This window comes from Musca autumnalis, unplaced genomic scaffold (assembly GCF_047663935.1).
Source record: "Musca autumnalis isolate F117 unplaced genomic scaffold, ASM4766393v1 scaffold_1, whole genome shotgun sequence".
Classification (NCBI taxonomy): Eukaryota; Metazoa; Arthropoda; class Insecta; order Diptera; family Muscidae; genus Musca; species Musca autumnalis.
In genome coordinates, this window is record NW_027411644.1 from 56,082,819 (window position 1) to 56,098,133 (window position 15,315).

Genomic DNA, 15,315 nt, shown 5'->3' on the forward strand with positions numbered 1-15,315 from the left:
TATCGCAGTAGTCCTGGAGTCTGCTATGATCAGAGCAGCGAAAGTTCACCCATTTCCTACATCCTTTACATCTCTCTGATGATGACATGTGGAGATCCATGGTCTGGTTTTATTTTCTAAATCGCTAACCTAAATCGCTTGGGACAAGACACTCAACCACGCTAGTTCCATGGTTTTCTCCAAGATATTAACTTTAATCGCTGCATTCTTATTGGTCACTAGCTTTCCAACCAATTCATCACGCTCCGTTTCAGCTGAAGGACGTGCTCTCTATGGTAGCCAAATCTTAATTCAATTCGATTATTTCTACCTTAATAGCCTTGACCTTGCGTTCTGCCCCTTTGTTTGGTCGCTAGTCCCATTCCACCCTAGCGTGATTTCAATGAAATAATTTCATGAAATTAGGCGTTCTTAGATCGAGTCCTCCACTACTTCAACTGACAATTCAATTGCTTAAACGTCACATGACATCCAATGGAATTCAAATGAATTTTCATTTGACGTATACGCAAAGGAATTGGCAGTTGAAATCCACTCGATTTCGTAAATGTAAACGTTGTATTGCCCATAAATTCAAATGAAATAATTTCATGAAATTAGGTGTTCTTAGATCGAGTTCTTTACTACAGAAATTTAAAAAAAATACTAAAGGCCTGGGTACATAATACCCCGTTTGCACCTAACCGGATTAACCCAGTGGGTTTGGGTTTCAAATGTCAATCGCATAACGTATACGTCAAATAAATCCTCATAAAGAAGGTTAACCCGGCAAAAAGCTCTAGTGTAAACGCCGTTTAAGCTGCCTCGCGTGCTTGCCTTGCTTGCTTCTGATAAAAGAATAAAAAAGGCCCAGCCAATTTTCGAACTAGGTTTCCCTTTTCTTTTTTATTCTTTTATCAGGCCTTTAAGATTAAAACACATCCAACGTTTGAGTAAAGTTTTGTGTCATTTCTGGTAGAAGAATAAAAAACTGAAACTTGGCAGGATTATGTCTTTTATTATTCTACCTGAAATGACGCAAAACTTTACTAAAACTCTGGATGTGTTTTCAGCTTAAGAAGTTTGTCTACTTTATCCTCAATTCTTTCTGTCGTCTCATTCTGACACAGCATTGTGCATATTCTTTCCCTTTGTTACAATATCCACGCTTGGGTAATAGTTGGTAAAGCTTGGTTTACATTTACGAAATCCACTCGATTTCAACAGTCAATTCCATTGCTTAAACGTCAAATGAAATCCAATGGATTTCGGATGAGTTTTCATTTGACGTATACGCACAGGAATTGACAGTTAAAATCTTGGATTGTGGATTTCGTAAATGTAAACCAACCATAAAATCCACCACTGCTTCTTCTTGTTGACCGAATATTCTCTCTATTGAAACAAATTCTCAACTTTCCAGCATTGTTGGTTTCGGTCATTGATCCTGCTCGAAGGACCAATGTTCAACTGTGAAAAATGAGATATTGGATTTTCGTCAGTCTGTGTCATTAATAGTAAGTTTACATTTACGAAATCACTCGATTTCAACGCGTCGTTTAAGTTGTCAATTCCATTGAATACCTGTCAATTAAATTAAGTTATATCTGAATTCGTAAATGCATGGCACAATTACCAAGGTAGATGCCTTTATTAATTTTTCAGAAATTATTTAAGCATGAGTAGCATGCTGCTTATGTACCGAGGCCTTCAATTACTTCGTTTGTTAAATAAAATTAGAAAGTTCCCCAGTATAATCCTCCTTTATTACTTTCATCTCTTTCTCTCACAGCAAAAGTCAATTTCGGTTCCGCAGAATGGTGACATTTTGGAAGATGACGATGATATGGACCTGAGAGGAAATGGTATTAGCTATCCTCTGCGTAACCTCAATATGGTTAAGAGAGCACCAGGTGGTTTTGTGGGAATGCGTGGTAAAAAGGACACTCCCAATAATCATGGAAATGAAGAAAGCGAAGAAGATCTCGCAGAAGGTTTTAGCAGTTTGGCATTTCCATGGCAAGAGTTGCCAGATTTCGATGAGAATACCATGAATTGGGAGGACTATGTTCAATCGGCAAATGCTCGCCGCTATAAAAAGGCTCCAACAGCCTTCTTCGGTGTGCGTGGTAAAAAATTTACTCTTGGTGGTGGCATCAATCCTGGAGGAGATAATTATCGTTGGCAACAATTTCTACAAAAATTAGATGAAGATAATGTACGCCACATGATTGTTGATGATTTTATGGATCGTTTGGTAAATGAGCGTCCTGCGCACGATGATCTTGCAGTACAACAACAAAGTGAAATGTCAAAACGTGCACCAACAGGATTTACTGGTCTGCGTGGCAAACGTCCGGAGCTAACTGAGGCCGGATCTAATGATATGTCAATGGAATTGGTTGGTAAACGAGGCTTGAGCAACACTTTTGTTGGTGTACGTGGTAAAAAAGATGTATCACATCAAGCCTTTAAACGTTCCCCCTTGGGCGGAGGTTCAGAGGTATGTAAAAAGTGTTCACAAAACACATAATCATCGATATCATATGTTAATGATAATCATATTAAATTGTAGCGTTATTTTTTTGATTTTTGGAAAAAGTCTGCACCTAACTCAGGTCCTGGTGGTAAACGTCAAAGATTTCTTGATTTTGGTAATAAATTTGTTGCGGTCAGAGGCAAGAAAAGTTCATTGGGCGATGTTGGAGATGATAACAGCTATGAAGGGGAAAATCTTGGTCATAACATTCGATGGTGGTATTCGCCAGTGTTGGCACCCATGACAACAGCTCTCAGGACGAATGGTGGTGGTGTAGTGACGAATGATGGCTCGGCATTGCGTTTAATGTACGGCAACACTGGCAAGCGGGCACCCAATGGATTTGTCGGTATGCGTGGAAAACGGCCATCAAATACAGGTGAGTTCAAGATCTATTTACAAGGTCACGTAACTAGTACAACAACAGCTCTACAAGATGTCAAAAGGTTTGTTTATATTTTCATACAATTTATTCACAATAACAACAAATTTGAAAAATTGAAAACAACCACCACGCCATTTTACGTCACTTTATGCTTGATTTACATTTACGAAATCCACTCGATTTCAACTGTCAATTCCATTGCTTAAACGTCAAATGAAATCCAATGGATTTCGGATGAGTTTTCATTTGACGCATAAGCAAAGGAATTGACAGTTGAAATCGAGTGGATTTCATAAATGTAAACCAAGCATTATAATCTTATCATGGCTGAAGCCGTAAACACATTCAAAGTTTCAGAAAAGTTGGGCGTCATTTGAAAAAATAATAAAGAAACTTTCGATCTATATTACCCTTTCTCTTTTATAAGAAATAACGCCCAACCATGGCACAATTAACCAGGTAGTGGTATCGTAAAATTTTGAATATGTTATGTCAAAATTTTCTTTATATTGTTGGGGAAATTACAAGAAAAATATTTTGTATAAAGGGATTTGACATTTCATATTCGAACAGCTGGTGTGACACCACTACCTTGGTAATTGTGTCATGCGCCCAACTTTACTGAAACGTTGTAGTACGTTTACATTTACGAAATCGAGTGGTTTTCAACTGTCAATTTCTTTGCGTTTACGTAAAATGAAATAAAAATAAATTGAAATCACATCCATTAGAATTCATTGACGTTCAAAACGGCGTTTGCGTTGGATTTTTTTGCCGTTTGCTCTATGGAATTGAAATCCAGTGGGTTTATTAAATCCGGTTAAGTGCAAACGGGGTATAAGCATTGGAATTGACAGTTGAAATCGAGTGGATTTCGTACTCCAGTAGTGCGATTCTCTAAAAGTCAGAACAGAATCAGTCGTCGCTTGCTTTGCTTGCTTCCCCAAACGTCAAATTATAAAGGAATGCCAAATCCGCCTGCGTTCTCCTTTAGTCCCAATTTACATTAGGCCATTTTCCTTGCGGCAATTGTTAGTTTGATGCAGAGAGAGGTGAGGCATATGGTAACCCTTTGCCTCTCAATACCCTCTCTCACATAGTCCCAACATACATTGGGCGAGTTTACTTGCGGCAATTGTCATTTTGTAGGAGAGAGAGGTGAGGCATATGGTAACCCTTTGCCTCTCAGCACCCTCTCTTACCTACAAACTGACAATTGCCGCAAGTAAACTCGCCTAATGTAAATTGGGACTTACAAACTGACAATTGCCGCAAGGAAAATTGCCTAATGTAAATATGGACTTAGGAGGCTGGCCTTAACTCATTTTTGGAGTTACCGACAATTGTCGGTAAAATTAAAATGCTTATAATTTCTGTAATTACCGATGTTTTTCGGTAAGTTAGCGACGAATAAAAAGGAGTCGCAAGGTTCTACCGATAGCAAGAGTGTTGTCAACTTTTATTTGAATTTTTCATTCATAACTTTGCGTTTTAATTTTACTGATTTTTGTCGGTAACTCAAAAAATGTTTTAGAGAATCGCACTACTGGTTCGAGTTCCAGACTAGGCCAATTTGATGTAGTGTGAAACTTGATCCATAATCCTATAATTTCATGACATTTCTTCCATGAAATTACATTAGTGTGAGACGGGACAAATTTAGTTTTATGTGTCTAATAGTACGTTTATATTTAGGAAATCCCCTCGATTTCAACTGTCAATTCCAATACTTAAACGAAGTTCAATGGATTTCCGATGAGTTTTCAAAGGAATTGACAGTTGAAACCCACTCGATTTCGTAAATGTAAACGTACTATTATAATATTAAGTAGGGTCCAAACATTGATTTGCATTATTAAAACACACTCAAAAAATGTTTTACTTTATATTTTCAGATGATATGTTTACGACCAACTAAACCAGAAGGAGGGGATAACTAAAAGCAACTAAGGAAAAATAAACGATAACTTTTTAAAAGGGAAATTATTGATTTTTGTGTATTTATGTATGTTTGGCCTCCACAATAATTATAACGTGCAGCAACAACAACAACCTGAAAACATAATATTTATTATAACAATTCTTATCATTATAACAAACACAAATAACAACAATAAACGGACTATATATATTTAATACAAAATTACCTTTAGTTCTTAGAAAAAACGACGAACATTCTAAATAATCTCAAAAACTGGGCTGGTATTATTTAGAAATGTTGTTAGAATTTATACATACTAAATATATACATACTTTTATTATTTTATTTTCTTTATTTTTAACATTTACAATATCTAACTAACGTAACCTAAAACTTTGTATAATGAAACACAAACATATATACACTAGAAGTTTCCTATATAATGCATAAAATGCAATCAAAATAAATAACTGGAAAAATCTATATTATCCGAAACTAAATCAACCACCACTGTAATTTATATTTAAAGAGATACTTTAATATTAAATAGAAAAAAATGAAAAAAAAAACAATTACACTTTGCACAACTTTCATTTACACTGTACATAAAAAAGGCAATCGTATTATTATAACGAACAAACAATAGTAATAATATTTTATGTGAATTATAAATGTATACTATCAACAATACAACAACACTACATATTTACTTATTAATAATATACAAAAATTAAAAAAAAAAAAACTAAATCTAAAAAAAATAGATGAAATAAATACGAAAAGTGAAAAAAATATGTTTTACTTTTGATTTAAATCTAATTTACACTGGCAACTAAATGAAAATTTTAAGGGAACCCAGGACCTTTCGATGCATCCACACGGAGTCATGAAAAAAGAACTCCGTTTGATACAAGTTTGCATCAAATGCCGTGATTTGGATCGAAAATGGAGTGCATCCTAGCTGTGTGCTGTGAAAGCAAAATGGAGGGCATCCTAGCAGCGCGCTCTCTTGTAAAATTCATAAGTGAATTCATACCCAGCAAAAAAAAATTGGAAGTTGTGCATGTGGAGTTATGATTTCACTACATCCTTCGATGCAGTCCACACGCACGGAGTTATGAAAAAAAAAACACTCCGTTGGATACATTTTATGCACATGCTTAATGATCCCTACAAAACAAACCAGTTTGTTAATACCTACCCGCCGCTGGCGAAATCATTTTTTCCAAAAACGAAAAATAGTGTATAAATTTCTAAGAATTGTTTATAAAATAAAGAAATAAACACTAAACTTGCGAACATTTTTGCTGTAATTCACGAGACGGGAGTTTTTTATGGAGTGGAGTTGGAGTCCATGTCGAAAGCCATGGTAGAACAAATATAAGGTAAAGTAAATACTACAACAAATACAACTCGAACAACAACCACAAAGGAATTTGTTTTTGTTTGTAACGTTACTGCCAGTTGTATTTGTAAACAAAACAAGGAAATGTCTATAAATTATTGGAATTTAAAAAACTAATAATTTTTCACATTTGGGTGAATATTTTGGAAAACATGAATGAAAATTCGTTACATTTTCAATTTTTATGTTTCCACATCATTCCACTAAATGCATAAATTCTCGCAGAAAAGTTTGGGGTCGCTGGAAATTCATAGAAAAAGGAGAAGCTGTTTCAATGTTTTGTTTTAGAAATCAAAGAAGCACATGTTTATTAGGGCTTTATTTTTTTTTTAATTTTAACAAAATACCTCACATATTAACAAACGTTGTATCGCCTCTACAAGCGGGGATTTACTGCGCGGCTTATCGTTCGAACTTGGAGGAGGTTACATATCATTGATATGAAGAAGTCTTTCTGGGAAATGGTTTTTTCTGAATGATATATTTTTTTTTTTTCTCAAAAAATATATGTCCCTAATGTACATCGAAATAGAAATAAATGTATAAAATGTCATATGAAATTTGACACTAACGTTACAACCGAGTTCAGTCAGCTGTGTATTGCTGCTACCTTTTCTTATTCTACCATGCCTTCTTGCCTTGATTGCTACTGATAAAAGAATAAAAAAGAAAAGGGCGACCTAGTTCGAAATTGGCTCGGCCTTCTTTATTCTTTTATTTTTGTTATGCCAGAAATGAAGCAGGGAAGCAATGCAAGCAGGCGAGGCAGCTTATGTACCCAGGCCTTTAATGCTTGGTTTACATTTACGAAATCCACTCGATTTCAACTGTCAATTCCTTTGCTTAAACGTCAACTCAAATCCAATTGGATTTCAGATGAGTTTTCATTTGAGGTATACGCAAAGGAATTGACAGTTGAAATCGAGTGGATTTCGTAAATGTATACCAAGCATTTCTATTGAGCATAAAGGGGTGAGTACATAAGCTGCCTTGCCTGCTTACCTTGCTTGCTTCTGATAAAAGAATAAAAAGAAAAGGGCAACCCAGTTCGAAATTTGCTCGGCTCCCTTTATTCTTTTATTTTTATTATGTCAGAAATGAAGCAGGAAAGCAAGGCAATCAGGCAAGGCAGCTTATGTACGCAGGCCTTAAGCCCTCGGCACATACGGTCCGTCAGCGTTATTTCATGTCACGCGTTAACGCACGGCATTTTAAACAATATGGAAATCCATATGGTTGCACTGATCAACGCAATTTGAAACGCACGGAAGTTAAAATTTTTTTAACTCCATGCGTTACGACGCGCGTTCGCTTTTGACATTTGTTTGTTTACATTTTGTGATCATATGTTACAAATCAAAATGGCGTAAATTGGAAATTGTTGTAGTTATTGTTCATTTCATTTTCTGCGTTTCGCTTGCATTTTTAAGGAAAAATAAAAAATAATATAATTGAAAATGGAAGAAGCCCTGATAAATGCCGTCCAGCAACATACATGCATATACGACAAATCCTCAAAGTCGTATAGAAATAAATTCTCGAAGGAAAAGGCATGGGACGCTGTGGCAAATGCTGTCGGTAAACCAGGTAAGGAGAAACCAAAATTTATTAAAATTTGTTCTATTATTTTTGTTTATTTTCACAGTAAAACAGTGCCAGACAAGGTGGAAGAGTCTGAGGGACCGGTTTGTGAAGGAAGAGTTGAAGCTGGCTTCGGGGAGTGAAGCTCCCGAATATATGGACTGGAAGTTTTCCGCCTCGATGTCCTTCCTACGCGATCATCTGCAGCCGAGACCGTAAGTTAATTTTATTAATAATAATCCTACTCCTCAATAGAAATTGTAATATAAGTTTGTTTTGCCGATGTATGTACGTGACAGCGCGAAATATTCGCCCTAGGCCCACTTTCTAAAAGAAAGGGTGCTACTATAGAACCTTTCTCAAAGAATGAGTGCTTCTATAGAAGATATATAGAACAAAGTAATATTGTTTTCTGTCCAACTTATTGCCGTCACTTGAATTACATTTCACTGTCCTAGAATTACGCAGATTCTTGGCCATTTATTTTGGATCACTTGGCATAGTGAGTGAGTGATAACTCACTAGACCTTGAAAAGATGAACCGATTGATTTCACACGTACCACACTTCGCGATGACTTGGCAGACAATAGGTGTGTCGTTTAAGCTCTGTTCCTTTACGTGCAAGAATCTTCAAGTTTTACAACTTTTTACTCGAAAATCGTTCCTTTACTTCAGACACCATACAATTCATATGGAAGCAGATTACAACTTTTGCTACTTTTGCCGGTTTTACCACTTTCAAAAGTAAAGGAACATACCATTAATCAATAATTTATACATGTCCAGTAACTTCTTGTAAACAAACGAACAACATCCAGTAACAATTTATACAAATTTTGATTAAACGAACACACACACACTTGGTATGTTCCAGTACTGCAAGAATCTACTAATTTTTACTATTTTTTCCGATAACATAAAGGAAAAAATGTTATCGTAGTAAAAAATAGTAGCTTCTTGCAGGTTCTGGAACAGAGCAACTGTTTATTGGTCTGTTCCTTTACTTTTGAAAATGGTAAAACCGGCAAAAGTAGTAAAAGTTGTAAACTGCCCCCAATATGAATTGCATGGTGTCAAAAGTAAAGGAACGCTTTTCGAGTAAAAAGTGGCAAAACTTGAAGATTCTTGCACGTAAAGGAACAAAGCTTATATTACAGCTTTTTGGAATTTTGTGCATCTTGCGTTTAATGTTATCGATTTTTGTCGGAAACTCAAGGATTAAATTAATGATTCGACTAAAGGTGGGTGCGCCCTTGTACAGACCTTGGTTCCGAGATTGAAGGAACTAGAGGAACGAATGAGCCAAATTTAGTTCCAATAATTTTTTCTTGGGAATAATTAATTTGAACTGTTCGTTCCGAAATTACGCAGATGTTTACAAATTTTGTGTAATAGGAAAATATGTCAAATGTTAAGTTAAAGAAGGTTAAAGAAATCGAAAGAATTTGTAATCTTTCATATCAGGGTTTCATCGATTCCATTAAAGAGCTGTTGCAAGTGAGAACACAAGTCTATCTGCTGGCCGTGGAAGAGCAAACATGGATAAATCATTACAACAGATCATACAACAAGGCAATGAATTTGTTAAGGCAAGACAAGTTGAGTCAAATCTAGCCTCGGCCATAGATACTCTCCAATAATGTCTGCTCTCCTTAGAATACTAAATATTTTTTTCCAGCAGGCTTCCAAAAAGCAGTATTATCAATATCTGCGTGCACTGAAAACTTTGGAAATGCCACATTTACCTAAATTGCAAAGTTATAAATTTGCGTCATGCTATAACGGTGATTAAGGACAATATAAGTGATTCATCGGAAGCTGATTTTAGAGAGCTTCTGGAAAGAAGCAATCGAACATACCAAAAAGTTGTGATATCAATACCATAATCGAAGATCACAAGAACTCGACGAAGAAACGTGCTGCTGACACTGCGACAGCAGATGATTAAAATTAAGTACCCAAGATTGAATTGATTTTCACTAATGTAACAGCGAAGTTATCAAGCAAAGCTAGTATTGCAGCCACCTCCAGGAATGCATGATAATTTGGATGCCTATAAATTGTACATTTGTTACATTGCGGGTTTCTTTGTGCTCGAATATTATGTAAGGCTGGTGATGTTGTGACCACTAGCTATTTGGAGGATTTGTGGTCAACATCGCTGACAAAATCTGTCAATGAAATATGTAGGTATGAGCTCGTCGTCATGGACCGATCCGAACATTTTGCTGAGAATTATGATTATGCTTTCAATTAGCACATTTAAGTGCTATGGTTATACGGCGAATGTTTTGTGGGAATTGTAAAATATGAGAGATAACTATAATGAGGTGAATATTTAAAAAAAAATAGTCCATATTTATATTCATGATACAATGAGAAGGTAGCAGCAACGGCCGTTTTTGGTAACATAAGATGTCAAAATTTGACATAAATTCAAGATTCATCAGCTGGACTGATAATGCTACCTTCTTATTGTATCATCTTTTAACCCAACCTTTACACATGCCAGTGACAGTTCGAAAAATTCAATACATACACAATTTTTTACTACCACAATTACATTTTTTGAATTGTCGACTCCACTGGCACTAGATTTTTCATGCCAGCAAAATTTTGAGCTGGCTGCCAGTGATATGTCGAAAATGAAAAAAGAGTTGCCGAGACTATTTTTTAATCCATGTACATTTTTGTTTCTTTTAAGAATGCAAAGATTTAATGCATATTTTCAAAAAGATTAGGAAACACAAATAATAATAAATATATTATAAATATATTAGTGGTAAATAAAGACATAATTTTGATGTTTTTTATGAAAATATATGTTGACAAATAATTTCCCCTCTGGGATTATACAATATTGAAAAGGCGGCAATACCAGATTCATTATGTTTATGATTGAAAACAATCTTTTTAAAGCGAAATAAAATAAAAAGTAATGAAATATGTTGTGAATTGTGTTTTAAATCTGAAATATAATGCACTTTTGTGTGTTAATGCGGCTTAAAATAATTTTGAAATTGAACTTGCACTGGCATGTGTAAACACACAAGAAAACTGCATGCCAGTCGAACACTTTTTCGGCATTTTCGAGTATAATACATGAACTCAATTGGCACCAATTCACTGGCATGTGTAACTGAAGCGATAGTAGGTAATTTTCCTTGCGGCAATTGTCAGTTTGAGATGTGTGGTATATGTTAACCCTTTGCCTCTCAACACCCTCTCACGCCGACAAAATGACAATTGCCGCAAGGAAAATTGCCTAATGTAAATATGGACTTGGATGTATATTTAAAAAATGTTGGAATGTTCCCAATTCTACAACGTTTGGTCCATGTTTTCCGTGACATGCTCGACAAGGAAAAACTCTGCTCATGGTTGTAGAAAACATTTAAGAATTTGAAGCAATAATTGAACGTTTTCTCTTCCATTCAGAACAATTGGAAAATGCCCCCTTTCCCAAAAAGTTTACGTTTTCTAGCATGGTACCAGACGATGTTACACGTCAAACAAAAGAGTTTATGTATGCCTTAATGAAATTTGTTGATGATCTAACACTTTCACCCATTGAAGTTGCTACCATTGTGAGAAAAGCTGCAGCTTTAGCAGTTACCTGTGGGTGATATTTCGGAACTTACAAATTGTAATTGAGAAGTCCCGTCAATTTTTTGCCCTGTATCTGTACTATTTATTTATTCAATTTAACATGTATTACAAAGCCAATAGGCCAATTAATGAAATACAATATGGAAGAATGATTATTATACCAAAGAGGATCGTTACAATTTATTACATTCACAATCCATTATCATATTGGAGAAAAACTGCTGGAAACAGTTTTAAAACAATTGGAGAATTTATCTGATGTCCAAAATTGAATACATGTGTATGTAGGAGGTTTTTGAATCCATTTCCCAACATTCCTCAGATGTGAAATTTTGAAAACAATGATGAGTTGTGACTCAATTCCACAGGTGATAGTTGAGTAGGTTTGGTAAGGCAGTTGAAAAGGTGGAGAGTAACGCGCGGGCATCTTCCGCATGCTGAGCAGATGTTTTGTACGGTGTCAGCAATCCAATACTAAGACGTCTGCACCATCCAGATCGTAATTGAGCCAAACGTAGCGTGTTTTATCAACCATGCGGTGATTAGGATGGCTTTCACGGTAACGCCCGACCATCACAATGGTATGCTTTCGTTGTATACAGGAAGAATCTTTGTCTCCCTATGTAGATGGTCCAGGGCAGACATGAGGAGGCACCCTGTTGTAGTTGTGACAGCTTTGAATATTTTTCCATTGTGATCTAGGGATTCTCTCTTGTATCGTTGGCTTGTCACAGATAGTCGTGTTATGCACGGACGACGGGAACATGCTGTCGGATGTGACCCCTAGAATATTGGGATAGTTTGTGGTCGGAATTCTGCTATCATCGACCGTGACATTCAACTCTGTTCTCACCTCTGTCGTCCATGTGGTTAGTGGTGGGTATTTGCATATTCCGCGCGTGGAAAAAGATGGTAAGATCAGTCAAATAGGAATTCAGCATTTCACAAATGATATCAAGATCGTACAATCGTACGTACGCATACGTTACGATCTCAATTCTGGAGGGGGGTTGAACACAGGAGAGGTAAAGGTTACAATTTTGAATGTTTGCATTTGAACCATGGCACAATTACCCAGGTATGGCATCGTAAAATTTTGAATATGTTATGTCAAAACTTTCTTTATGTTGTTGGGGAAATTACAACAAAAATATTTTTTTATAAAGGGATTTGACTTTTCATATTCGATCAGCTGGTGTAATGCACTACCTAGTAGTTCTGCCATGATTTGAACCTAACCTGAATTGAAATAAATTAAATAATGGATATGTTAACTTCAGTTCAATGTCAACGTAGTCGGCATCGTCGACTATATCCTTCCCAAATCCTTTGTATATGAATTATTAAATGATTTTTTACTACCTAAATGCAAGTATTTACAATGTTTTCTATATTTTTGAAATGTAATATTTTTATATGTATTTCTAGAACAACAAGCAATTTCGATTCCTATCAAGGAGAAGAGTATTTAACAGAGGACTTTGAAAGTTCTTATGAAACTTCATTTGAAGTGTTGCCGCAGGCAACTCCAGAAACCTCTCCTACTGATCTTCCAAAAAATAAGAAGCGTAAAACCGATGAAGCCCACGAGAAATTTTGCGAAGTAATGGGAAACCTTAATAGCGCAGTCAAAGTGAACATGGAAGGAGAATTAACAAATAATGGATTTTATAAGTATATTGATTCCATGTTAAAAACGATGGATGACAAATCTAGAAGGCTAATAGAAGTTGAAATAATAAATCTTGTTGCAGAAAGAGTAAATATTTTATATATTTAATAGACTTAGTATAAAACATATCATTTGAATTGAACTTGTACCTTTTATATACTTATGGACTGACTATATATAATGTTTTTTTAAGTTACTTTTTATATCTTTTAAGTAAATATTTATTGCCTAGATGACTGTTTCTCTAAAACCTAAGTAAACCAATAATACATTATTCCAATTGTCAGTTTTTAGGACACCATCATCCCCTCCTAAAAACAGACAAATTTGAGCAATGATTTTTTTTTTACTAGAATTGGTCGATTTTCTGTTTGTTTTACCTTTTATTTAAATACATATCATGTATTGAACTTTATAAAAAATGTATATCGTCATAAGTGTTTCTAGTCTTACCTACCCCCATTACTATATGTCTTCTTTTGTTAACGTTTGGATTTTCCGAACAGATTTATAGAGTTCCGGTTATTTAAAGGTAAATGTGATCGTTAAATTTCATGGAGGACATTCTTGTCATTAACTTTAATGTGTAAAATATATTTGTGATGACTGCAAATTGGTTCATTTTGCGTTTTAAAATCCATCCAAAAGTAAAAGAAGACATAATAGTGGCCCTTAGAGTAAATAATTTTTCCATTTTATTTGAAATAAATATTTTGAATTCATATTAAAATTGTTTCATTTCGATTAAAAGAAATCTATATACATACATATATTGTATACAAGAAGGACCTAAGTCAAACAGAATGAAATTTGGTACTTATTGCTTGGCATATTTAAAGAATGTTTTACTTTACTTTTTTACTGTGATATTAAATAAATAAAATAAAAAGTAGAGATCATAGGTTTGTGAATATCCCGTATTAAGGATACGTATTCCTAGATATGTAGCCTTTCAGTATATCTCTTATTTCAAATGCTCTTTTCGAAGCATTATTAGAATTATTTTTTTTAAGTTTTGTTAGATTTTTCTGGTTTTTTATCTCGTCTCTCCACAAACCCTTTCTACCGTCCTTATCGCCCGCAAAGTTCTTAGGGCAGTACTTCTCATCATTATCCTTCAGAAAGTTGTGAAGGACAATAGTTGCTTTCACAATATTTTCAGCAACATGTGGGCTAACATATAATGGACCAAGTAATATCCTCCACCTAGCCGTTAATATCCCAAAGGCATTCTCGATAGTCCTCCTTGCTCTGGAAAGTCTCATATTGTACATTTCTCTGTCTGCAGGGAGAAGTATTCCTGGATAGGGACGCATTAGATTGTTTCTTAGCGGAAAAGCTGCATCTCCCACGAGAAAATAGGGCACATTTTCCCCATCGACTTCTATTGGAGCATCTGGGGGTAGATTTAGCTCGTTGTTTAGAAGACATTTTCCAAACTCAGAGTTTCTTAGCACGCCACCATCACTTTGTGATCCATATGCCCCTATATCCACAACTGTAAACCTGTAGTCTGCGTCGCAAACCGCCATTAAAACTATGGAATATGTACCTTAACAAAAAAATAAAAGTTAGTTTCTTCTTCCAAGTTTGGATTTAGGCAAATACCTTTATAATTGTAGTACATTGATCCTGAATTGTGTGGGGATTTTATATATACATGTTTTCCATCAATGGCTCCTACACAATGTGGAAAATTCCATACTTCTTCAAACCTTTCCGCCATTTTCGACCAGTCTGCTGTCAATGGAGTTTCTAGGTACTGAGTCGAGAGTTTTTCCCAAATCTTTTGGCACGTATCTTTTATAATATATCTCACTGTTGAGGCTCCAATCTTGAATGTCACGGATAAATAGCTTACACTATCCCCATTTGCCAGATATCTGGAAAAGTAAGTACATATAGTTATCCTAAAAACACTAAAATTATTTTACTAACTTACATTAGCGTTAAAAACAAACGACACTTTGCAGAAATTGTGGGTCTATTTGAATTTTTGGTTAATTCAGATTCCAATATATGGAAGAGGACATCAAATACTGCGGGCGTCATTCTTACCAAAAGTTGGAATTGTTCCAAGTCAGTATTATATAGTCTTTCGAAGTCCAGAGCAAAGAAGCCGTCCTCATCCCTACGTTCAAAGAGAGGCCTCACCCAAAACCTTCTTGGTCTTGGTAAACATTTCAAAGCCTCATATAACCCGTAGGCAATATTTGCATAATA

At 35.3% G+C, this 15,315-nt stretch overlaps 2 protein-coding genes across 14 annotated transcripts in view; both read left to right on the forward strand.

Moving 5' to 3' along the window:
* The window catches only part of Tk (Tachykinin), a 118,221-nt gene extending 112,605 nt beyond the window's left edge, over positions 1-5,616 (forward strand). For 9 of the 12 annotated variants that reach the window (XM_073963491.1, XM_073963493.1, XM_073963494.1 and 6 more), the window contains 3 exons: positions 1,772-2,482; positions 2,555-2,897; positions 4,799-5,616. In XM_073963491.1, the coding sequence (XP_073819592.1) occupies positions 1,772-2,482; positions 2,555-2,897; positions 4,799-4,821 (1,077 nt within the window). In that variant the 3' untranslated portion in view covers positions 4,822-5,616. The remainder of the gene's footprint in view (positions 1-1,771; positions 2,483-2,554; positions 2,898-4,798) is intronic. The other 3 variants (XM_073963500.1, XM_073963501.1, XM_073963502.1) reach the window with 1 other exon arrangement.
* A 1,962-nt stretch (positions 5,617-7,578) lies between these two features.
* On the forward strand, positions 7,579-13,814 carry LOC141397892 (uncharacterized). Of its 2 annotated transcripts, XM_073974755.1 has the most exons (3): positions 7,579-7,816; positions 7,875-8,025; positions 12,849-13,814. In XM_073974755.1, the coding sequence occupies exons 1-3, from the start codon at positions 7,687-7,689 to the stop codon at positions 13,198-13,200; spliced, it is 633 nt and encodes a 210-aa protein (XP_073830856.1). In that variant the 5' UTR covers positions 7,579-7,686; the 3' UTR covers positions 13,201-13,814. The 2 variants fall into 2 exon arrangements, with proteins under 2 accessions (XP_073830856.1, XP_073830864.1); XM_073974763.1 differs by lacking the exons at positions 7,579-7,816; positions 7,875-8,025 and adding an exon at positions 9,094-9,400.
* The last annotated feature ends 1,501 nt before the right edge of the window (positions 13,815-15,315 follow it).

What these genes read in the sequence shown, in the direction of transcription:
- LOC141397892 (XM_073974755.1), top strand. Translation starts at nt 7,687, where the DNA reads ATGGAAGAAGCCCTGATAAATGCCGTCCAGCAACATACATGCATATAC. An exon ending in AAATGCTGTCGGTAAACCAG is followed by an intron (nt 7,817 to 7,874) that starts GTAAGGAGAAAC and finishes TTATTTTCACAG; the next exon opens with TAAAACAGTGCCAGACAAGG. An exon ending in GATCATCTGCAGCCGAGACC is followed by an intron (nt 8,026 to 12,848) that starts GTAAGTTAATTT and finishes ATGTATTTCTAG; the next exon opens with AACAACAAGCAATTTCGATT.